The 18008-nt window shown below is 43.5% G+C and overlaps 1 protein-coding gene across 1 annotated transcript in view; it reads left to right on the top strand.

Annotated features, from left to right (window-relative positions):
- The window catches only part of arid2 (AT-rich interactive domain 2), a 46643-nt gene that overhangs the window by 14636 nt on the left and 13999 nt on the right, over positions 1–18008 (top strand). The window contains 8 exon segments of the mRNA XM_078281454.1: positions 1648–1781; positions 8096–8314; positions 9193–9260; positions 11573–11642; positions 12099–12349; positions 15551–15647; positions 15996–16205; positions 16634–16798. Of these exon segments, the coding sequence (XP_078137580.1) occupies positions 1648–1781; positions 8096–8314; positions 9193–9260; positions 11573–11642; positions 12099–12349; positions 15551–15647; positions 15996–16205; positions 16634–16798 (1214 nt within the window).

Genomic DNA, 18008 nt, shown 5'->3' with positions numbered 1-18008 from the left:
CGTCCGTTATCAAGATTTAGGATACACTGCAATCCTTCCAGGTATGAGTGATACTACGTTTATCAGCATTTGTTTATTTCTCTTTAGCCAGCAGTACTGATATTGTTTTCAGGTTGTCGTGCTGACCTAGAGAAAGATTCCATCTCTGAGTAAACTGACTACATTTTTTTTAGTGCAGATTTTTACTGTTTAGTTGAAAGAAGCCGTTACCCGTTATTCTCTATATGGACTAGGCTGGGCATAACAACTTTTAGAGACCTGTATGTTGGTTCTATTTTTGCTTCTTTTCAGCAACTGGAAAAATAAATGTTTGCTTCCTAAAGGACATTTTTTTTAAGATGCCTTCAGGTTCGACGTTTTATCTGTAACTCGTTGCCAGAATTCCCTGCTCTTCCTAAGTCCTCAGATTTCGAAACGTTTCTGAAGCCTCTCTCTTCATTAAAGGGGGCAATTTCTTCTTTTCATTTAAATATTCATAACCTCGGTCAAGGCTCTTCTACTGTACTTAAACCAGTTTGGGAGACAGACCTTGGAGAGGTGATTCTGGATGATGTTTGGGAGGAGATTTTACGGAGAGTGCATAGGTCTTCAATCTGTGCTGGACACAGCTTTATGCAATGTCGAATTCTCCGTCGAGCTCACTACACTAAAGCTCGGCTTGCAAAAATATTTGATACCCTGTCTCCCCTATGCGAACGATGCCAACAAGCCGCAGCAAATTATTCACACGTGTTTTGGAGCTGTTCTTCTCTGACTGGATTTTGGTCTGAGATCTTTAGTACTTTTATCCAAGGTAATTGGAAGGGATGTGACTCCTAATGCCTTGTTTGGTGTATGGCCTTTCCCACTTACTCTTTCCCCAGCTAACAAGGACTTAATAGCATTCACAACTCTGCTGGCGAGGACGTTGATACTGCTGAAATGGAAATCCCCAGCCCCACCTACCTTTACAAACTGGGTTGGGGGGGGGGGTGCTTTATTTTTCTTAAATTAGAAAAAATAAGACTGACTTTGATTGGCAAGGTTGTCTCATTTGAGAAGTCCTGGAATCCCTTCCTGTCTTATGTCAATAGCACAAGATGTTTGATCTCTGTGCACTAAGTCGGATTTATTTTTAATTGGTGCGTGTGTATGTATACACGTGTGTGTGTGTGTGTATGTGTGTGTGTGTGTGTGTGTGTATATATATATATATATATATATATATATATATATATATATATATATATATATATATATATATATATATATATTTATATTTATGATCTGCCAACTTAGATGGTGTTTTTTATTTATTTTCAGTATTTTATCTATTCTTTTCTATTTTATTTACCTGTTTATTTATCCTTGTGCTCTCTTCCTCTATTAACCCATCTTTTTTTTAATGTTGGGGCTAGGGGCCTGTGGGAGAGGGGTGGGGGGTTGGTATCTGTCCTGTGATATGTTGAATTTACATCTGCAATTACTATTGTATGGAACAGTATTGTTTGCCTGTTTGTGTATGTAAAATCCAATAAACAGATTGTTTGTTTGTTTGTTTGTTTGTTGGGGGGGGGGGGAGTCAAAAGCACAAATTCACAGCAAAATGTACACTAAGCAAGTCTTGTAACTAACCATCGTATTTATTTATTTTTCCTCCCTCCACAGATACTTGGAGAAGTATGAGAAAGTGCACCACTTCGGTGAGGATGATGAAGAAGCGCAGCCGGGGAATCCCAAAGCCTCTCTTCCAATCGGTGCAATTCCCAGCTCCTATAACTACCAGCAGCACATTGTATCAGGTAAGGCAGTGACTCCTCTTCTTGTGTGCACCATACTTGGTATTCAGAAGCGTTCTTTATCTTTTCTGGGTTCACAAGTTCACTCTTTTGTTTCTGTCTGAGTCACGTCCGTATCAGGTACGTGGATTCAGCTTCTATTTGCATACTTTTCTCGTTTTCTGTCTGCGGCTCATCCTCTCCACCTCGGTCTGCTTCTCTCGGCCCCTCGGCCAACTCAAACACTCAATCCTCACACAGACACGATTACAGCAGAGCATCACTTCATCAGAGGTGTGTATGTGTGTTTCATGGGAAAACTGGTCAGCCCACAGGTCAAGCATATGCGTAGAAATGTGCCTCAACAATGGCTGTTTGTTTCAAGGATTTTTCTAGTGGGTTGAATTTATTTCACAAGAATATGAGGAGGAAGGAAATTGTGTTGATTGCAAGTTTTGATAGAAGGTTCAAGTAGCTTTAATATCTCTAATAGTGTTATAAGACGTAGAGATTGGCATGACAAATGATTCCGTTCATGAAATGTTTTTCATTTCAGCTGTTCGGGAAACCCAACGTGCTGCTGTGTTAATGAAAACAGGTTTTTAATGTGCTGAAGTCGAGCAGGCAACGTTTCTGTTGCTCTGACGTGGGCGCGGGCCGGTATATGATTCTGACGGTGTGATAACCTCATAATATCACAGGTTCACGTTATTGCGGTATTGCAATTACAGCTTTAAGATGTATTATTTTTGAAAAAACACGCACATTTTATTTTGAAGCACACAGCACGCTGGCAGGGAGAGGGATTTCTAAAGGCGGTGACACACAGAGCCGATTATCGGCCGTCGGACCGTCTGGCGAGGTCGGGGACTCGAGTTTGTTCGGCGTGTCCCGTGCCGTCGTCAGGTGAGAAAGGGCTCCGACCCAAATACGGGAAGTGAACCAAAAACGGAGCTATTTACAAGCGTGCAGTTTCAACCTTGCACACGGTTACCGGACTTATGTATGATTTAAGGGATGATAACTTTCAGATCCGTAAGCTGTTCTGAGCACACATCGCTGCTCGTGTGACAACACATCATCTTCTCTCTCCATCACTCGCTGTCTTGTCAGCTGCTCATTGTTGGCCGCCTTCTAAATTATTAGAAACACTAAAGCCGAGCCAGAAAACCCCAAGACGTTATAAATGTGGTGTTTCTCCATTTTTTTTTAATTTTTTTTTCTCTGAGACCAGAAGTGTCTAGTTTCGGATATTCTGTCCAATAGACCAGCGACCGCTTTGTTCACGTGACGTGTGTTTACAGTGTTTGGGGCGCTTGACAAAGTGCAGCGTGAAAGCAAACCGACCCAAATGTCAAATGCAACAATGTTGCAACAATTCACCCCCGAATCGCACAGAGTCTACCGAACTATAAAGCGCCCTTTAGGAGGACTTTGGTACCTTTGGACAGAGCTACGCTAACAGGCTGCTGGCTGCAGCTTCAAGTTTACTGCATAGACAGTGAGAGTGGTCAAACTATTCCTTTAAAGCTAGACCAGTGGATCCCAAAGTGGGGTCCAGGGACCCGCAGGGGTCCTTTTTTTTTTTTTTTTTTTTAAGGGTGTTCCAGGGGGTCCCAGCAAAAAGGTAAAAGTTCCGTCCATAAGTAACACAATGACTGAATGTATGGCTATTTTGGTCGTGGGGTTCATACACTTTCTGTAATAAGCAAGTCTAAAAGCAGAAATCCTATTAGATGGGGCGAAGTCTTATCCGTTGTGTAATTTGTGTCAGTTTAAGGGTCCTTCACGTGAAAAAGTTTGGGAACCACTGAGATTAGACTACCCTCAGATTGATCCCATTCATACAGTTCAAACTAGTACAAATATCTGCGTCAACTCTACACTGAGAAGTTCAGTCAGAAGTAAATGGTCTCTTATTTGGCGTTATGTCCTTGGCTATTTGAAGCTGAGCTTCCTGCCATTTGAGCAGTTCATGGGCATGCCTGCTGTACTTCACATTTATCACTTTTATTACACAGTGACTCATTTAATTCCGTTTTTTCCCTTCCTAAGCGCTGCTGTGTTTGAATCAAGGCTATGAAGCGTGCAAAACGCATTGTTGATACTTCTCCCCCCCGTTTCTTTTTGCTCTTGGAGGTTGCCTACGCGCACCTAAGCATTGACTGCTGCCCGCTAATCATTTTTTAAACCAAGCATGCTGCTGCATTCATGATGAAAGAACAGCCTTTGAGTAACCACATTTTATTTCAAACCAAATGTTTTTGTGCAACCTGCCAAGGTCTTGTGTGTATTGTCCAACCCCGCTCGCACCCACGGTGAATGGGAGCTGTCCATTAGCCTCAGCGTTGTAGTGTTGACCGCGGAACTGCTCCCTGAGGTACTTGACTGTCCTGACAGCAGTTGATAAAGGGAAGGGAGGGGGCAGCAGTTGTTGGCTTTTCCTCCACCTCAGTTTAGAGCCTCCAGCCTTTTAAGGCCCTGGCACATTTAGGCAGGCAGCGAAGAACTAGTGGCGACAAAGGCTCACTGTGGCATCTCCTCGCGTTGCCTGTGTCTTGAATAAGAAAAGTTCCACTTGAACACACCGCAAAGACTACAGGCCGCGGCCAACTACCACATGCGTTCTGTGCATTTGTGAGAGGAAATAACTTCCCATGCCAGCAGGCGGCGGTAATCTCTTCATACAGAAAACGGATAAACAAAACTGTTGCTGCTATGATGCATACAACAAAACAGCGTTTGCCCGAATCAACCAGCGGCAGCACAGAGCCTAAGGTTCCTCTGCTTCACTCCCAGATGGGACGATGGTGGACGCCGGGAGAATGGCTAGCCAGATTGTCCATCTCCCCGGGCTGTCATCCGTTCTCGGCAATGAAGTCTCACTGTGGCAGGAAAGAGAAGGGACCGAGTGGCCCACTGCGGCCCGCCACGGGCCGGTGGTCCTGCAACAAGCTCCAGCACCGTCTCTTTTCTTTCCTCTGTGAAATGAAGCCGCTTTTTAAGTGCGGTCTGAAAATGTCGATCTATGAACGATCTGACAGAAAATGCTAATTGTGAAATCTAAAGTCTACTTGGGCTACATCGGGGGCTAAATGGCACAACACCCAATTGAAGTGACCCTGATCGCCGCACGACCCTGCCATGGAGCGCCGGGTCACTTTATTTGGTCTGAATGAGCCCTTAAGTCTCACGCTCTTTCCCCTAACAATCAGCTCTCCGCCTGCTGAGCTAAGTGACTCCACAACATGACCTGGGTGAGGAAAGGCACACAAACAGTGTTGTGGCTTGTACGTGTTCATTCACTGCACAGATGAGTCAGACATCGAAGAACACAGTGGTTCCCCCCCCCTGCAGTTGACGGTGCAACTCTTTTCGATTGTTATTGTAGGTTTGAGGCTGGTTTTGAGTGATGATGCTTCACTGTAATGCTTTGCTTGTAGGGGTTGCTGGAGTGGACACAGTTGAACACACACATTGTCATACTGGGGCTGAAACCATTACTTCAGGAATTTGAGTTTAATTAAAAAAAAAAAAAAAAAAGTATGTTGCCAATGGATCACATGCCTGACTAAATGATTAAAAGTAGTAGAAAGTGATGATGATGATGATGATAATAACAATAATGTTCCAAAATGATGCGATTGATACATCTGCAGTAGGCTAATATTGGCTAAGATATCTGCCTGGCTGATTGGTCTAGCTCTGTTACGGACTTTTCATAACTGAACTCTGTCTGTACTCCAGGCTCTGCGTTTAAATGCAACTGTAATGTAGTAGGACAGCCAGGCTGAAATCGTGCGACGTTGGCTTGGCAGGCTCAGCGATGCTTAATTATTTGACAGTTGGTCTGTAAATCTCTCCCGCTGAGCTTTGGTCTTCGCTGCTTCGTATCATGTTTTGGTCGTAGGCCTGCGACAACGTGTTCTCCACTCTGCTCATGAAGCCCTCTCTGTCAAATGCGATGTTGTACATCAGCACTCTGCACCTCTGTACAGAGCCGGCTCGCCGCAGGTGTCGGGGCAACAGCAGACACAGGCAGGTTCTCGAACGGAGCCGTTACTGCTATAATAGCAACTCGGCTGAATCCCATTCGCCTGCGCAAACCTTTTCAGCATGGAAATGAAATTCGCTCAGCAGGATTCCTCTCTGCTTTGTGATTGGTTTCCAGAGGCAGCCGTCTACAAAGCTCCTGCACCAAATTGAAGTGTCCACTTTATGGAACAATGACACCTATGCACACAAATGATTGATGGCAGAAAATCAACCCATAGGGAAGGGAGGACACTTGGGTCTTTTGTTGACAACATGATTGCCCTTTGACAGACTGGATCACCTGTCATTTAGAGCTGTTCACTAACAGTCGAGTCAGGACTCCCCACACGGGGATACCCGCTGTTTAGGATTGGAAGCCTTTTTAATAATAAAAAGCCCATCATGGAGTTTGACTGAGTCAAAGACGAACGCGATTAAAAGTTAGGAAACATTCGTGTTCCTCAGTCACACCAGGCACAGCTCATCAAACTAACTTGAAGACAGCTTTCACTGAACCGCTGAATGCCCCATTTGGTTTGCTTAAACTCAGTTAAAGGATAAAAAAATAAATCTGGGTTCAACTGGCTGAAGGTGTGCAGAGGCAATGGCAGTGAGGGAACAGAGTAGGGCAACCAAAGGCTTTTACTCTGCAGCTCTAATGCAATACTCACATGATGCAATGAATTTAAAAAAAATGCTCTACAGTGTGAGTGTTGTTTGTCTTGTCTTGCTCTGTTTCTTGTCCGTATCTCCTCCAGAAGCAAGCGTGTTACGGTCGAATGCCATGACGGTGGTTTATATTTAACATCATTACTGTATGCTTTAAAGGCATTTGTGTTTACCTTTTGCTTTGGTAGGCAGTATTGTAATGCTTTTTGGAGCTTTAAATACAATGTTTTCAGACATTTATTGAGCCAGTTCAACAACAGTTTTTTTTTTTTTTAACTCTTGGCATCACTAAGGACATTTTTGGCTTTTTTTAATGCATTGGCATACATTCTGGCAAGGGTTTGAGCATTTTTTTTTGTGGAAGTTACATTGCCAGCTCTATCTCCACAGCGCTGTGGAGTAAGGTCTGGCCACACCACAGAAACACACACAAAAACGCGTTTGCATTTCTTTAAACCAATCACAATCGTCTTGGGGCGGTGCTAAGCTCCGGACGCAGCGATGGTGGCTCTGCAAAACAGTCTCTGGAAGGAACTTGTTTTGGTGGGACATTTGCACCCCGCGAATGAACATGCCACATACAATATTAAATGAAGTTACCTGTTGACACAATACAGTAACGTGAGCTATTTAAATTAGCTGGATACATTTATACATGGTTAAACGGTGACGCCATTTGCTCTTACCAGTGTATCGCTGTGGGTAATACGTCCACAGCAATCAAACCAATCGGTCCCAAAACGTCCCAGTTAGAGAGTAAATGCAATAAACATTTTCTTTGTAGATCTTTACAATCATTCCCCAAAAGAACCAAGCAGGCCTGCCTTGTTGCACGATCCAAATCTCTTTAAAAGTTGCCATTTTCAGGGTGTAGATTGCTAGCTCGTAGGTTGTTGTTGTTGTTGTTGTTGTTTCCTGAAGGTCCCGAAGGAAACGCAGTTAGACAGCGGCAACACACATCCTGGGAATGAATTGTCGTTGATCCAGACTATTGGAAGTTCAACCTCAGCTCCTATAATCATACAGTCTATAATAAACAGCCTCGTCAAAATACAGACACTCTCGGACCCTTAAGGACAAAATGCCCCTATTTAAACTCATTAAAACCCCATTTGTTGGTTCCACGCCCATTACAGCATAAATCATGCATTCTATAATATCAGGCTTTCAATGTAGAGCCCTGGCTTCAAAGTTGTAGTTTTCACTATTTTCCACCAGGTTTGCCTCATGGGGCAAATACATGCTATTTTTCTGGTGAGTGTCTGTTCATCACACATCATCTCTCACACGGCTGACGGGAGTTTGGTGAAATCCGTGCCCCTCGATTGGAAAATTGTGGCAAATGTTTCTGATTTAACCACCAAAGGTCAATGTATTGTATGTAATGTAATGTAAGTACGTGGATTTTGTCATATAAAGTACAAAATGATATTCAGCAATGTTTTGGCAACCATTTATGAGCTGCTGGAACATGTCCAGCAAATGTTTAAGTGTGTGTGCGTGTCTTTTTATATAGAGACCTGTAGTAAGGAACAAGTTAACCACATGTCTCTCACCTCCCTGACATTTAAATGCCAGATTTGATCATGGAATATGTAAAGTAACCCTGAGATATGCTGCGTTCTCTCTTTCAGACTATCTCCGCCAAAGCTATGGACTGTCTCTGGATTTCGTCCCGCCGTGTGACTACAACAAACTGGTGCTGTCTCTCCTTTCGGGGCTACCCAACGAAGTGGACTTTGCTGTTAACGTTTGCACACTGCTCTCCAACGAGAGCAAGCACGCCATGCAGCTGGACAAGGACCCCAAACTGGTCACGTTGCTGCTGGCGCACGCCGGCGTCTTCGACGACTGTACGTTGCGAAACCTCACTCATCGCCTCACTTAGAAGTAGTCTGTCACTTCATCCGTTGCACACATTGGAGCACATTAGACAAACCTTGTAATATACATACCTTTTTGGAAAGTCGATTCTCGACATGTAATTAAAGTAGAATATCTGTTGAAAGTGGTAGTTTCGTTTAAGATGTCCAAAGGGAATTGACTGGAACTAGGGATGTCCCGATCGGATCGATGCCACCCACATCACCTTCCTCCGATCATTTACGTCAGAAAAGAGTTTTACAAAAATGCTAGCTGCACTAAAAATAAATGTATTAAGGCATCTTTTAGTTACTTTGTTTTCTTTTGTAAACAAAAGACACTGTGCAGCTTTATTATCTAGGTAAATACTAAAAAAGTAATCGGATCAGGACTCGGTATTGGCGGATATTCAATTTTTATTTTATTTTTATTAAATCGCATTGGGATCGGGGGCCAAAAAAGCTGATCGGGACGTCCCCACTCCAATCCCTTGTAATACAAAGAACCCTATAAACTTTATTTCAGAAAAAAGTTTTCATTTGAATTGTGCAGCCCTACAAAAGTGCGTTATCATTCAGTCAGTTGTATTTGTCACATGGAATCGTACGAGGTACAATCCCAGTGAAATGTTACGGATACATTAATAATGTAACGTATTACAATATATTAGTAGGACTCTGCAAATGCGTTCCCGAATTGCTGCTTCCTTTCTAACCTCTCTTTTGCTCTTGGATCAGAGATCCTCTGTTCTTAGCACCTCCTAAATATAACTGATCGAGGGGGAATTGAAGAACGGGGGATAGAGACAAATAACACTGAACTGAACTCTGATGCTGTGCTCTGACCCTCCCTCTGTGTTCCTTCGCAGCGCTAGGCAGCTTCTCGGGGGTATTCGGGACGGACTGGAAGGAACACACCTCCCGGGACTTTATCAGGGTAAAGTAGTAAACGATTTTTACGTGCGTGACCCTTATGCCTTGTGCAAGTAGTCGGCTAAACATTACTACAAATATGTCTGTTGATTTGGCCATTATATATAGAAATAATATAGATCTAGTAAATATGCTTACAGAAGCCACCGAGCATCTGTTTCACCCTTTACTGTGTGACGATTGGCAGAAAACCAAGCAGTTACTCCCCAACAGAGCAATTTTTAAAGAGCAGTTTTCTCTGAATTTGAGAGGCGTGCGTACGAGTTCAGTCACGACTCAGACATGATGCAATGAAGCGTTTTAATTTATCGCCAGTCACAAGTGCATTTTCCGGTCCGAGTTCACAGTCGGAAGCCAATAGAAGTCCGGTGTCTTTCTCAACGACATTTCAATTCAAAAGATTTGATCCGTGTTCGGGGGAAGGCTGGTCTCCTACTCACGTTGTCTCGACAGCATGGTGCAGGTTTTCATGATTGTGGGTAAAAATGTGTTGAAGTTCCCAACGAATTGTTAACAATAGGTGATTTCCGACCGGATAGCGCTCACACTTTTTAGAGGAAAAGTACACTTCTAAGCAGTTCTAAGGAACTACTCTTCCCCCAAAAAATCTTTTTTTTTCCGTTTGCATTCCCACTGGCCAAGTGGCCATAGGGACTGGTAGGAGGGGTAAGGGAGTGACGCAAGCACGGCAACGGTCACTAGATGCCACATACAACCACAACAAAGCAGCATTCCGTCCATTCTCGTAGTAATTCACGTAATGTTTTTCTCAACACAGACGGGGCTTTATTATACTCGGAACAGACTGTGTGTGTGTGTGTGTGAGACGGCCGGCGAGCCGCAGGACACGCTTGTGGAGTTTAACTCCGAAAAGACAGTTAACCACAGGTTCCCGTTAATCTTAAGATGGACATGTGTTGTGATATTTAAACAAACGAACCGTCAACGGCGAAATAAAAGCCTCTTATTTACGAGAGCGGTCTGAGAGACCTCCAGCTCACCGCGAGGTGTCTGAGCATGACTGGCCGAGCGACGAGCTAGAGGCCGGGGCAGGCGCTTGCTGGCTGTCGCCTCACTTGATGGAGCTTCTGAACTCCGAAAAACTTTGAAGCAAATTGTCAATTGGGCATCAATTTCCGCAAGACTGCCTATATTCGAAATCTAAACAGTTAGTTTCTCGCCTAAAACATTGTCAGAAGTGAATTTAATGATGAATAAGATGGTGAAAATTGTTAAAAATGTCCCGTTGTTGCTCTGTCTGCAAGTTTCCGAGTTGGCAGTGGGCGTGACTTATAAGTTGGACCAATCAAGTACACCTAGGAAAAGGGAAAAGACCCTGTTCTGAAGTAGGAGCTAAAAAAGTACGCTACAGCGGCCAGAGGAACTTAAAAATCCCCAAATTTTTCCTGTCAGAACACGACGAAAAAAGTGTTCTAGGAACGTTTAGTTCTAAGAACTGCAAAAAAATCCCTCCGGTCGGAAAGCCCCTCATGTAGTGGCGCTAGTGCCAGATTAAAGGAGAACATTAAATTCAGTTTACAGGTGTTTGGGAGTACTACTGCATATGTGGGGGAAAAAAAAAAAAGTTGTGTAAAGCCTTTGGTGGCTCCAGAGGGAGCTGTGTGAAGTCTGATAAATGTCGCCAAGTGATGTCACTTGAGTCAGCTATGGTCGGAGCGGAGTTTTCAAGAAATCTGGAGATGTGGCGTTAGAAAGAAGTGAGCTTACCAGACCCCTGTAGCCCGCTCCTCATCTCTGTTTGAGCTACATTAGCCGCGACTAGCGTAGCACACCTGAATCTTGGACCAGACTGTTGGTGCTTGAGTTGCATTGTGGGTAGTCTTCCACTGCTAGGCCTAGACCTATCTCCTCAGCGCTGGGGTAAGTGCTGTGTACACCGCGTGTCTATTCTGCGATGGGGGAGAAGAAAAAAACGCTCTGGCTTTTTGTACGCGTTTCTTTAAGCCAAATCAGAATCGTCCGGGGCGGTGCTATGCTCGGGATGCAGCAACGCTGCCCTCGCAAAATGGACAGCGAAAAGGGAGGGAAGTGCTTTATCCCAGGGGAGCCAGGCTACATCGTGGGTAATGTAGGTTTTGACAAGGAAGAAGAATACCCTGAATAAAGAACACGATTTCTCTGGTTCTGCTGCATCGATTTTGATGACGTTTTTAACTGGCGATTTGGTTTTTAGTTCAGGTCTGTTATGGTCTGGTAGATCGTTGCCACAACAGTTGCAATTAACTTGCTATTGCTGAATTTGAATCATTATTATCTGGTCAACTGCACTGCTAACAAGCTGCCGTTCTTCTGCAGTTCTGGAAGGAGGTGGTGGAGGACGTGGAAGTCAGGGAGCTGATCTGGGACAAGAACAGCCCGGCACAAGGTAAACCCTACTCGCTGCTAGAAGCCACAGAAAGCAATGAAAGGGACTACACTCCTTTACGCTCCCACTCTGTATTTATTCATTGACACTTAACAAGCTGTGACGTGCACACGTGTGCTTTGCTTTGTTTACTGCGACTTCCTTTTTAGGGTTTCTTGTGTAATATCTGAGTGGGAAGTGTTGTTCTGTTGTGTTTTTAACCCCTCTTTCTCCCAACCTTCACACTCCCTTTTACCAAAGACTTTTATTTATTTATTTATTTTTTTTTATCTAAGTGAAAGCGAAGAGCACATGGAATGAAACGGTGACACCACAAAATTGATGTACCAGTTGGAGAAATGTTACACCTGCCCTTGCAGTAGAGCTCAACAGTGTGGTTCCGGAAGTAAAAATCCCATTCACCTTTCAATAAACAAAAATGGCTAAAAGCTGGTTCCGGCTCTGTTCTCGTTGCAGATGGTATGTCGTGCGAGGGCCGCTGGCAGAGCCTCTTCCACCCGCCGCGGAACCTGGGCATCAGCGACATGGAGGCCCAGCGGGTGCTGCAGATTGCCGTTATCCTGCGGAACCTCTCCTTCGAGGAGGCCAACGTCAAGCTGCTGGCGGCCAACCGAACGTGCCTGCGCTTCCTTTTGCTCTGTGCCCACTGTAACCTCATCTCACTCCGACAGCTCGGACTCGACACGTTGGGCAACGTGGCTGCCGAGGTTGGTTGGGTTGTTACTGTTTTGGGGCACGTTAGCCTACAGCTAGCTGGTAGCTGGATTAAACACGGTTAAAATGCTGACAGCTAACGCTAAACGGTGTAAAGTGTGACTGTGTTTTACTGTAGAGGATTCAACACCGGTATGTAACAATCTGCAGCTGCCGTTGGAAAAACAACACAGACGGTGCGTTCAATGAAACTGGTCAACTACAACCTCGTGGTGCATTTGAAGTTATTGTAAATGTCCTTTTCCCATCTGATGGTTCAACAGCAATTTACTACTGAAATTAGTTATTGTTATACATTATTATTAAATCATTTAATTTTGACCATATGGCCTTAGCAATAAACAAGCCGTTCTTTAATGTCACCGACTGTTGTTTAGTACCCTTTTTTTTTAGGCAGGCTGAGGGAACGCATATTAATGTTAAAACACCTCCATAAAGTGAAATTTTCATGCCGTGGTACCTTTTTTTTTTTTATAAAAACAACAAAAAAAAACTGATTTGGGTTAGTTCAGTAATGTAGGAAAAAGGTGCCAGATGAGCAGGGCCACACGGAATCTGCGGACGCAGAATGCCGCAAAATGTTTCGTGGATTTCCGCTGATTTTGAAACAAATTTAAAATAGAACTCCTAATGTGTACACATCTCCACCCCAAGCAGAAAACCAGTCAGATTTTTTTCAAAAAAATCAGCAGATTCCATTTGGGCCTGCTGATGAGGGAGCTTTGTTTCCAAAATGTAGGTTACTGTACAGTAAACCCTCTCGTCTTTGGCCAACTTTTCTGCTCCAAAACGGTCTGAATTGGAGCTTGAGAAGGGCCAGTCCAGTTCATGTATGATAGGAGTTTCATTTGAAGGACTTTCATTCATTTGTTTATCACACTATCCAGTGGTCTGGACAGATTTAATTGACCGTTCGTTAAACCCCTCCTCCGTACCGCGATTGTCCAATCCTAACATAGCAACAGTTACTAAACACTGCAGGTCTGTCGAGCTTTGGATTCCTCCACATGTTGAAGTGGTGTGCATCGGGCTGTAGCAAAAGCGATGCTCGGTATTTGAAGAGTTTGGAGGGTCTTTTCTTTTTTTTTTTCTTCAGGCTTTCCAAAACCAAAAACATAGCAGCAAAAGTCTAAAGAATGGATTTAACTGTGGGCATCTGCCCTTAGCTTCTGCTTGTGCAGATCAGATGTCTTGATGGATTTTCTAAACATGCACAGTGGTTAGTTAGCTAACAAGCTTGTATTATCCTCTTCCAAAATCAGATGAAGTAATAATCAAATGATTAGTTCCTGCTCAAAAACAAACGCGTCTGCAAGGATCATTAGGGATGGACCAGTGCTCTGTTTTTGAATCCAATCAGCTGTAATTGTAGTTACAGTTTCCTAAGAAAGGAGCTCTGCCAGATGGTGTTTTTCAGAATACGTTTTACATATTCATTTGACCAAGGTGAATTATCACATTTTCTAGCTATTATATATCAGCCCTATATATATATATATATATATATATATATATATATATATATATATATATATATATATATATATATATATATACACACACACCACATTAACGTATAAAACATAGTCCAACGTAGAATAAAAGTCTTAAATGTAGATTGTATGGCGAACGTTGAGAATACATTGCAAGGGCTCGCTTCAATTTCAACATCCCATTAATTGGTATGAGATGCATGTAGATGAGCCCACATCTATTTTTAGACAGCGAATGTATGGGCTCCCTGATACAATCAGTTAAGCCTTTGATGCCATTAATTGGATGGTTGGGTTTCGTGCAGTTAACACATTCTTCAGATATGATACGGCAAAGCCTTGTAATATCTGTCAATGTAAATCGTATAAATACTACCAGAGCACTCTTTTTGGTTGCTTATACGTTGCGACCAGTACACAAATCATTGACGTCACGATGCAATGCCGTGTTGCCCACAGGTTGAGAATTTACTTGTGGTGGTGGGTGGCGCGTGATGGCTGGGTTCAGTCATAAGCTAGTCCAACGGAATGTGAAAACAATGACCACATAACATACTTTAGAAATAAAAAAAATAAAAAAGTATTTACATATTAAACAAATTAGACTAAAACATGCAAATGAAAATATTGCGACACTATGCAGCATCTGACACAATTTCAGGGTAGTTATTAGGGCTGCACGATGTGAGGAAAATATGCGATATGCCCCCAACGTTGTTAAATAATCCCGACAATGATATTACTTGCGATAAATAAACACATTAAAATGTACTCTGTTCTGCCTTTCTGCTGCATAGTATTACAACAAATTGCTCGTTGAGTTTAAAAGAAATGAAAGGAACGTGTAGCCATGATGTGATTTTTTTTTTTTTTGGCCAAATGTTAACGGTTCAGCAGATGAAATACCTGTAGTACTATATGATCCATACAGAAAGTTCCATGTTATTATAAATCTCAACACTGTTTCCTCCTAACTCCAGTTAAATCACATAAGTCTAGGGCTATTTATCTAAAATTCAATACTACTTTAATACTGGGCGGGTCTCAGTCTACTTAGGCGGTGGGCCCAAGTAGAACCAGTGTATGGGAAACACTGCAATGACTGTGGTGTGCAATGTGGTTTGACTTGTTACTGTATTTCAGAACTTGCTGTTTTGAAATATAGTAACAAGTCACGCTTTTGGTTTGCCTTTGCCTCAGTGTAGTTATTATTAGTAAGTTAAGTCACGCCTTATTCTCATAGGTGCTTTTAAGGGCGTTTTCACACATGTAGCTTGTTTGCTTTTGTTCCGATTTAGGGGCTGAATTGTGATACAATGGTTGCGTTTGTCCCTTGGTTCGCTTCCGTTCACATGGCGACATTCAACATCGGTCCAAAGCGGTCTCAAAAGTTGTAAACATTTGCCACGCGAAAGCAAACTGTTCTCTCATTGGTCATATATCTTACTGGAAGATTTCCCCTCGGGCCAGATTTGCCTCTTCTTTTTTCGCCTGACGAAAAAAACAAACAAACGTGGAGCAGGTCAGCTGTTTGGGTTGCTGGATTGATTGCGTTCGCGCCGCAAACAAACCTCTCCAAGGACGGATTGGACGCGATCTGAGAGGGCGGTTCTGACGTGTATAAGAAATGTTGCCGTTCTTGCAAGCTGACGTGCTGGATGGTGGGATCATAGAACTAATCTTGTGTGTGACTTCTTGCAGCTCCAGCTGGATCCCGTTGACTTTCGGACAACTCATCTGATCTTTCACACCATCACCAAATGTTTAATGTCCAGGGACAGGTTTCTCAAAATGAGAGGTGAGTTTTCTGGTGGGCCATTATGTTAAACCTCTTAAAGATTACTTATGCTTCTGCGTGAAATTGTGGGTATGTATGTGGAGCTGTAACTACGCTCCGAAGCTAATCACCGTCACTCTCTCACTCGCTCTACCACACACTACACACACATGTGGCGGCCCCGCTAGTCCCTTAAAGAGATCGAAGCACACACCAACGCACAAGTACCAACTTTAGGCTACGGCGAGAGCTGTGTGTAGCGCCTCCGCAGAACCATAAATCATCCTTTAGTGTCAGTATGTGCTGTATGTTAAGCATCGTAAGTGAAATGCGTGTTCTTGTGTCCCCTTTTTTTTCATTTATTTTCAGCCATGGAAATCCTGGGCAACCTCAGCAAGGCGGAGGACAACGGCGTGCTGATCTGCGAGTACGTGGACCAGGACTCGTACAGGGAGGTAATAATGCTGCTCACCCTGCCGGACCTCATGCTCCTCATGGCCTCTCTGGAGGTGCTGTACCTGCTGGCCCAGCTCGGAGACATCCCCTGCAGCAAGATCGCCTCCGTCGACCATAGCATAGGTATGCACCCGCAACTGTCACGCGTTCTAGTTTGGTTAGAAACGTACCTCATTTTGAGGTCCAGTGGTTCTAGAGAAAGCTCCAAGCAGCAGTACCACAGGCCAAGCATTCAGCCGGTCCAAACAGGCACATTTTGAACGGGCACTGCACTAGTTCTACTTAATAGGTGAATCCAGGGCTTGAAATCTAGCGTCACATGGGCTTGGTAGCGTTTATAAAAATAAAAAAAATAAAAAAGTGTCTGCCTGCCAAGTTTTGTCACCCTAGTCTTCCATTCCATTCATAAATAACTGGCTCAAATGACTGTTTCCTTCCTTCTACTGTTACAATCTTAAAGGATCTGGTTTGTGTTCTCTCCATGGCGGGAATGTGACTCCTTGTTCCGCTGTCTTCTTTCTCTCTCTCCCCCCCCCCCTTCCTTGGGTCAGACCTGTTAGTGCGGTTAGTATCGGTGGACCTCCATACGTTTGGACCCGACGCCCTGACAGCGGTGCGATTGATCGAGCATCAGGCCAACGCCGAGCAGGCGGCCGAGGTCCGGCCACAGCTGGTGGAGCAGGTGCCTGCAGCCGCGCAGGGAGCAGCAGCGCCTGGTGAGTGTCTGCTCGCCGCGCATCATCTCTCACACCGCTGATGGGAGCTGGGCGCAGTGGTGTGTCTAGATCCTTTTACTTAAGCAAAAGTACTAATACCACACTGTAAAAAAAAGTCCTGCATTGGAAATGTTACTTGAGTAAAAGTATGTAAGCATTGTCAGAAAATGTACTAATGGGCTAAGTTGCCCCTCACCAGGCCTAAGCCACTGGGCGTTATTTTTTTTAATGCATTTTAAGATGTTTTTTTAAACTACAGTTTTTTTACGGCTCAATTGGAAACTTAGACGTAGTTATATTTTAGCTTTTAGCACTGACTTAATGTAGGACCCTATGAAGTCTTGTAGCTTTTTAAATTCTTTATTTTGCGATTCCATCCATGATTCTGTTATCACAGAAACTTTTGGGGAAACCCTGTTGTTGTGTAAATTAATTTATAATATAACATCATCATTTTATACGCGTTTTCTGTGCAAAAATCTTAATTTGTCAAGTAACTAGTAACTAAAGCTGTCAGATGAATGTAGTGGAGTAATAAGTACAATATTTCTCTCTGAAATGTAGCGGAGTAGAAGTAGAAAGTGGCATGAAAAGAACATTTCCCTTAAATTTGTACTTAAGTACAGTAGTCAAGTAAATGTACTTGGTTACATTCCACCACTGGTTGGGTGAAACCCCTTCATAAGAAAATTGTGACTGTTTTTTCTGCCTTTTTTGTTTTAAGATTATTTTTTGGGCATTTGTAGGCCTTTTATTTGACAGGACAGCTGAAGACATGAAAGGGGAGAGAGAGGGGGGGATGACATGCAGCAAAGGGCCGCAGGGAGGAGTCGAGGTTGCTGTGGTTTGATCTGTGAAGGTGTGTCATGAACTGCATGTCTGAGCCAGATGAGGTTTTAAAAGATCTGAACTAAAAAATACTTGATAGTAAATTAACTGCATTAATTTAGCATTTTTCATGTCTTGGCGACCGCTCAAAGCACCTTCCACTACAGCCAGCGTGCACACGTACTTTGATCCACCTCTGGCAGAGCCATTGGAGCCCTGCGCTGCATCCTTGACTACAATCAGTTTGTTTTGTACCCAGTCCTGGCCCAAATACCTGCTGATCATTAATCACATTTTTCCCTGTCACTAGGAATAAGTCGCTTTGGTTTTATTTATGGTTCAAAACTAATAGTACATGGACGTTGGCAATTTTCCGAGCTCT

The sequence above is a fragment of the Sander vitreus genome, chromosome 23, assembly GCF_031162955.1.
Source record: "Sander vitreus isolate 19-12246 chromosome 23, sanVit1, whole genome shotgun sequence".
Taxonomy (NCBI): domain Eukaryota; kingdom Metazoa; phylum Chordata; class Actinopteri; order Perciformes; family Percidae; genus Sander; species Sander vitreus.
This window is presented reverse-complemented; position numbering and strand designations above follow the sequence as displayed.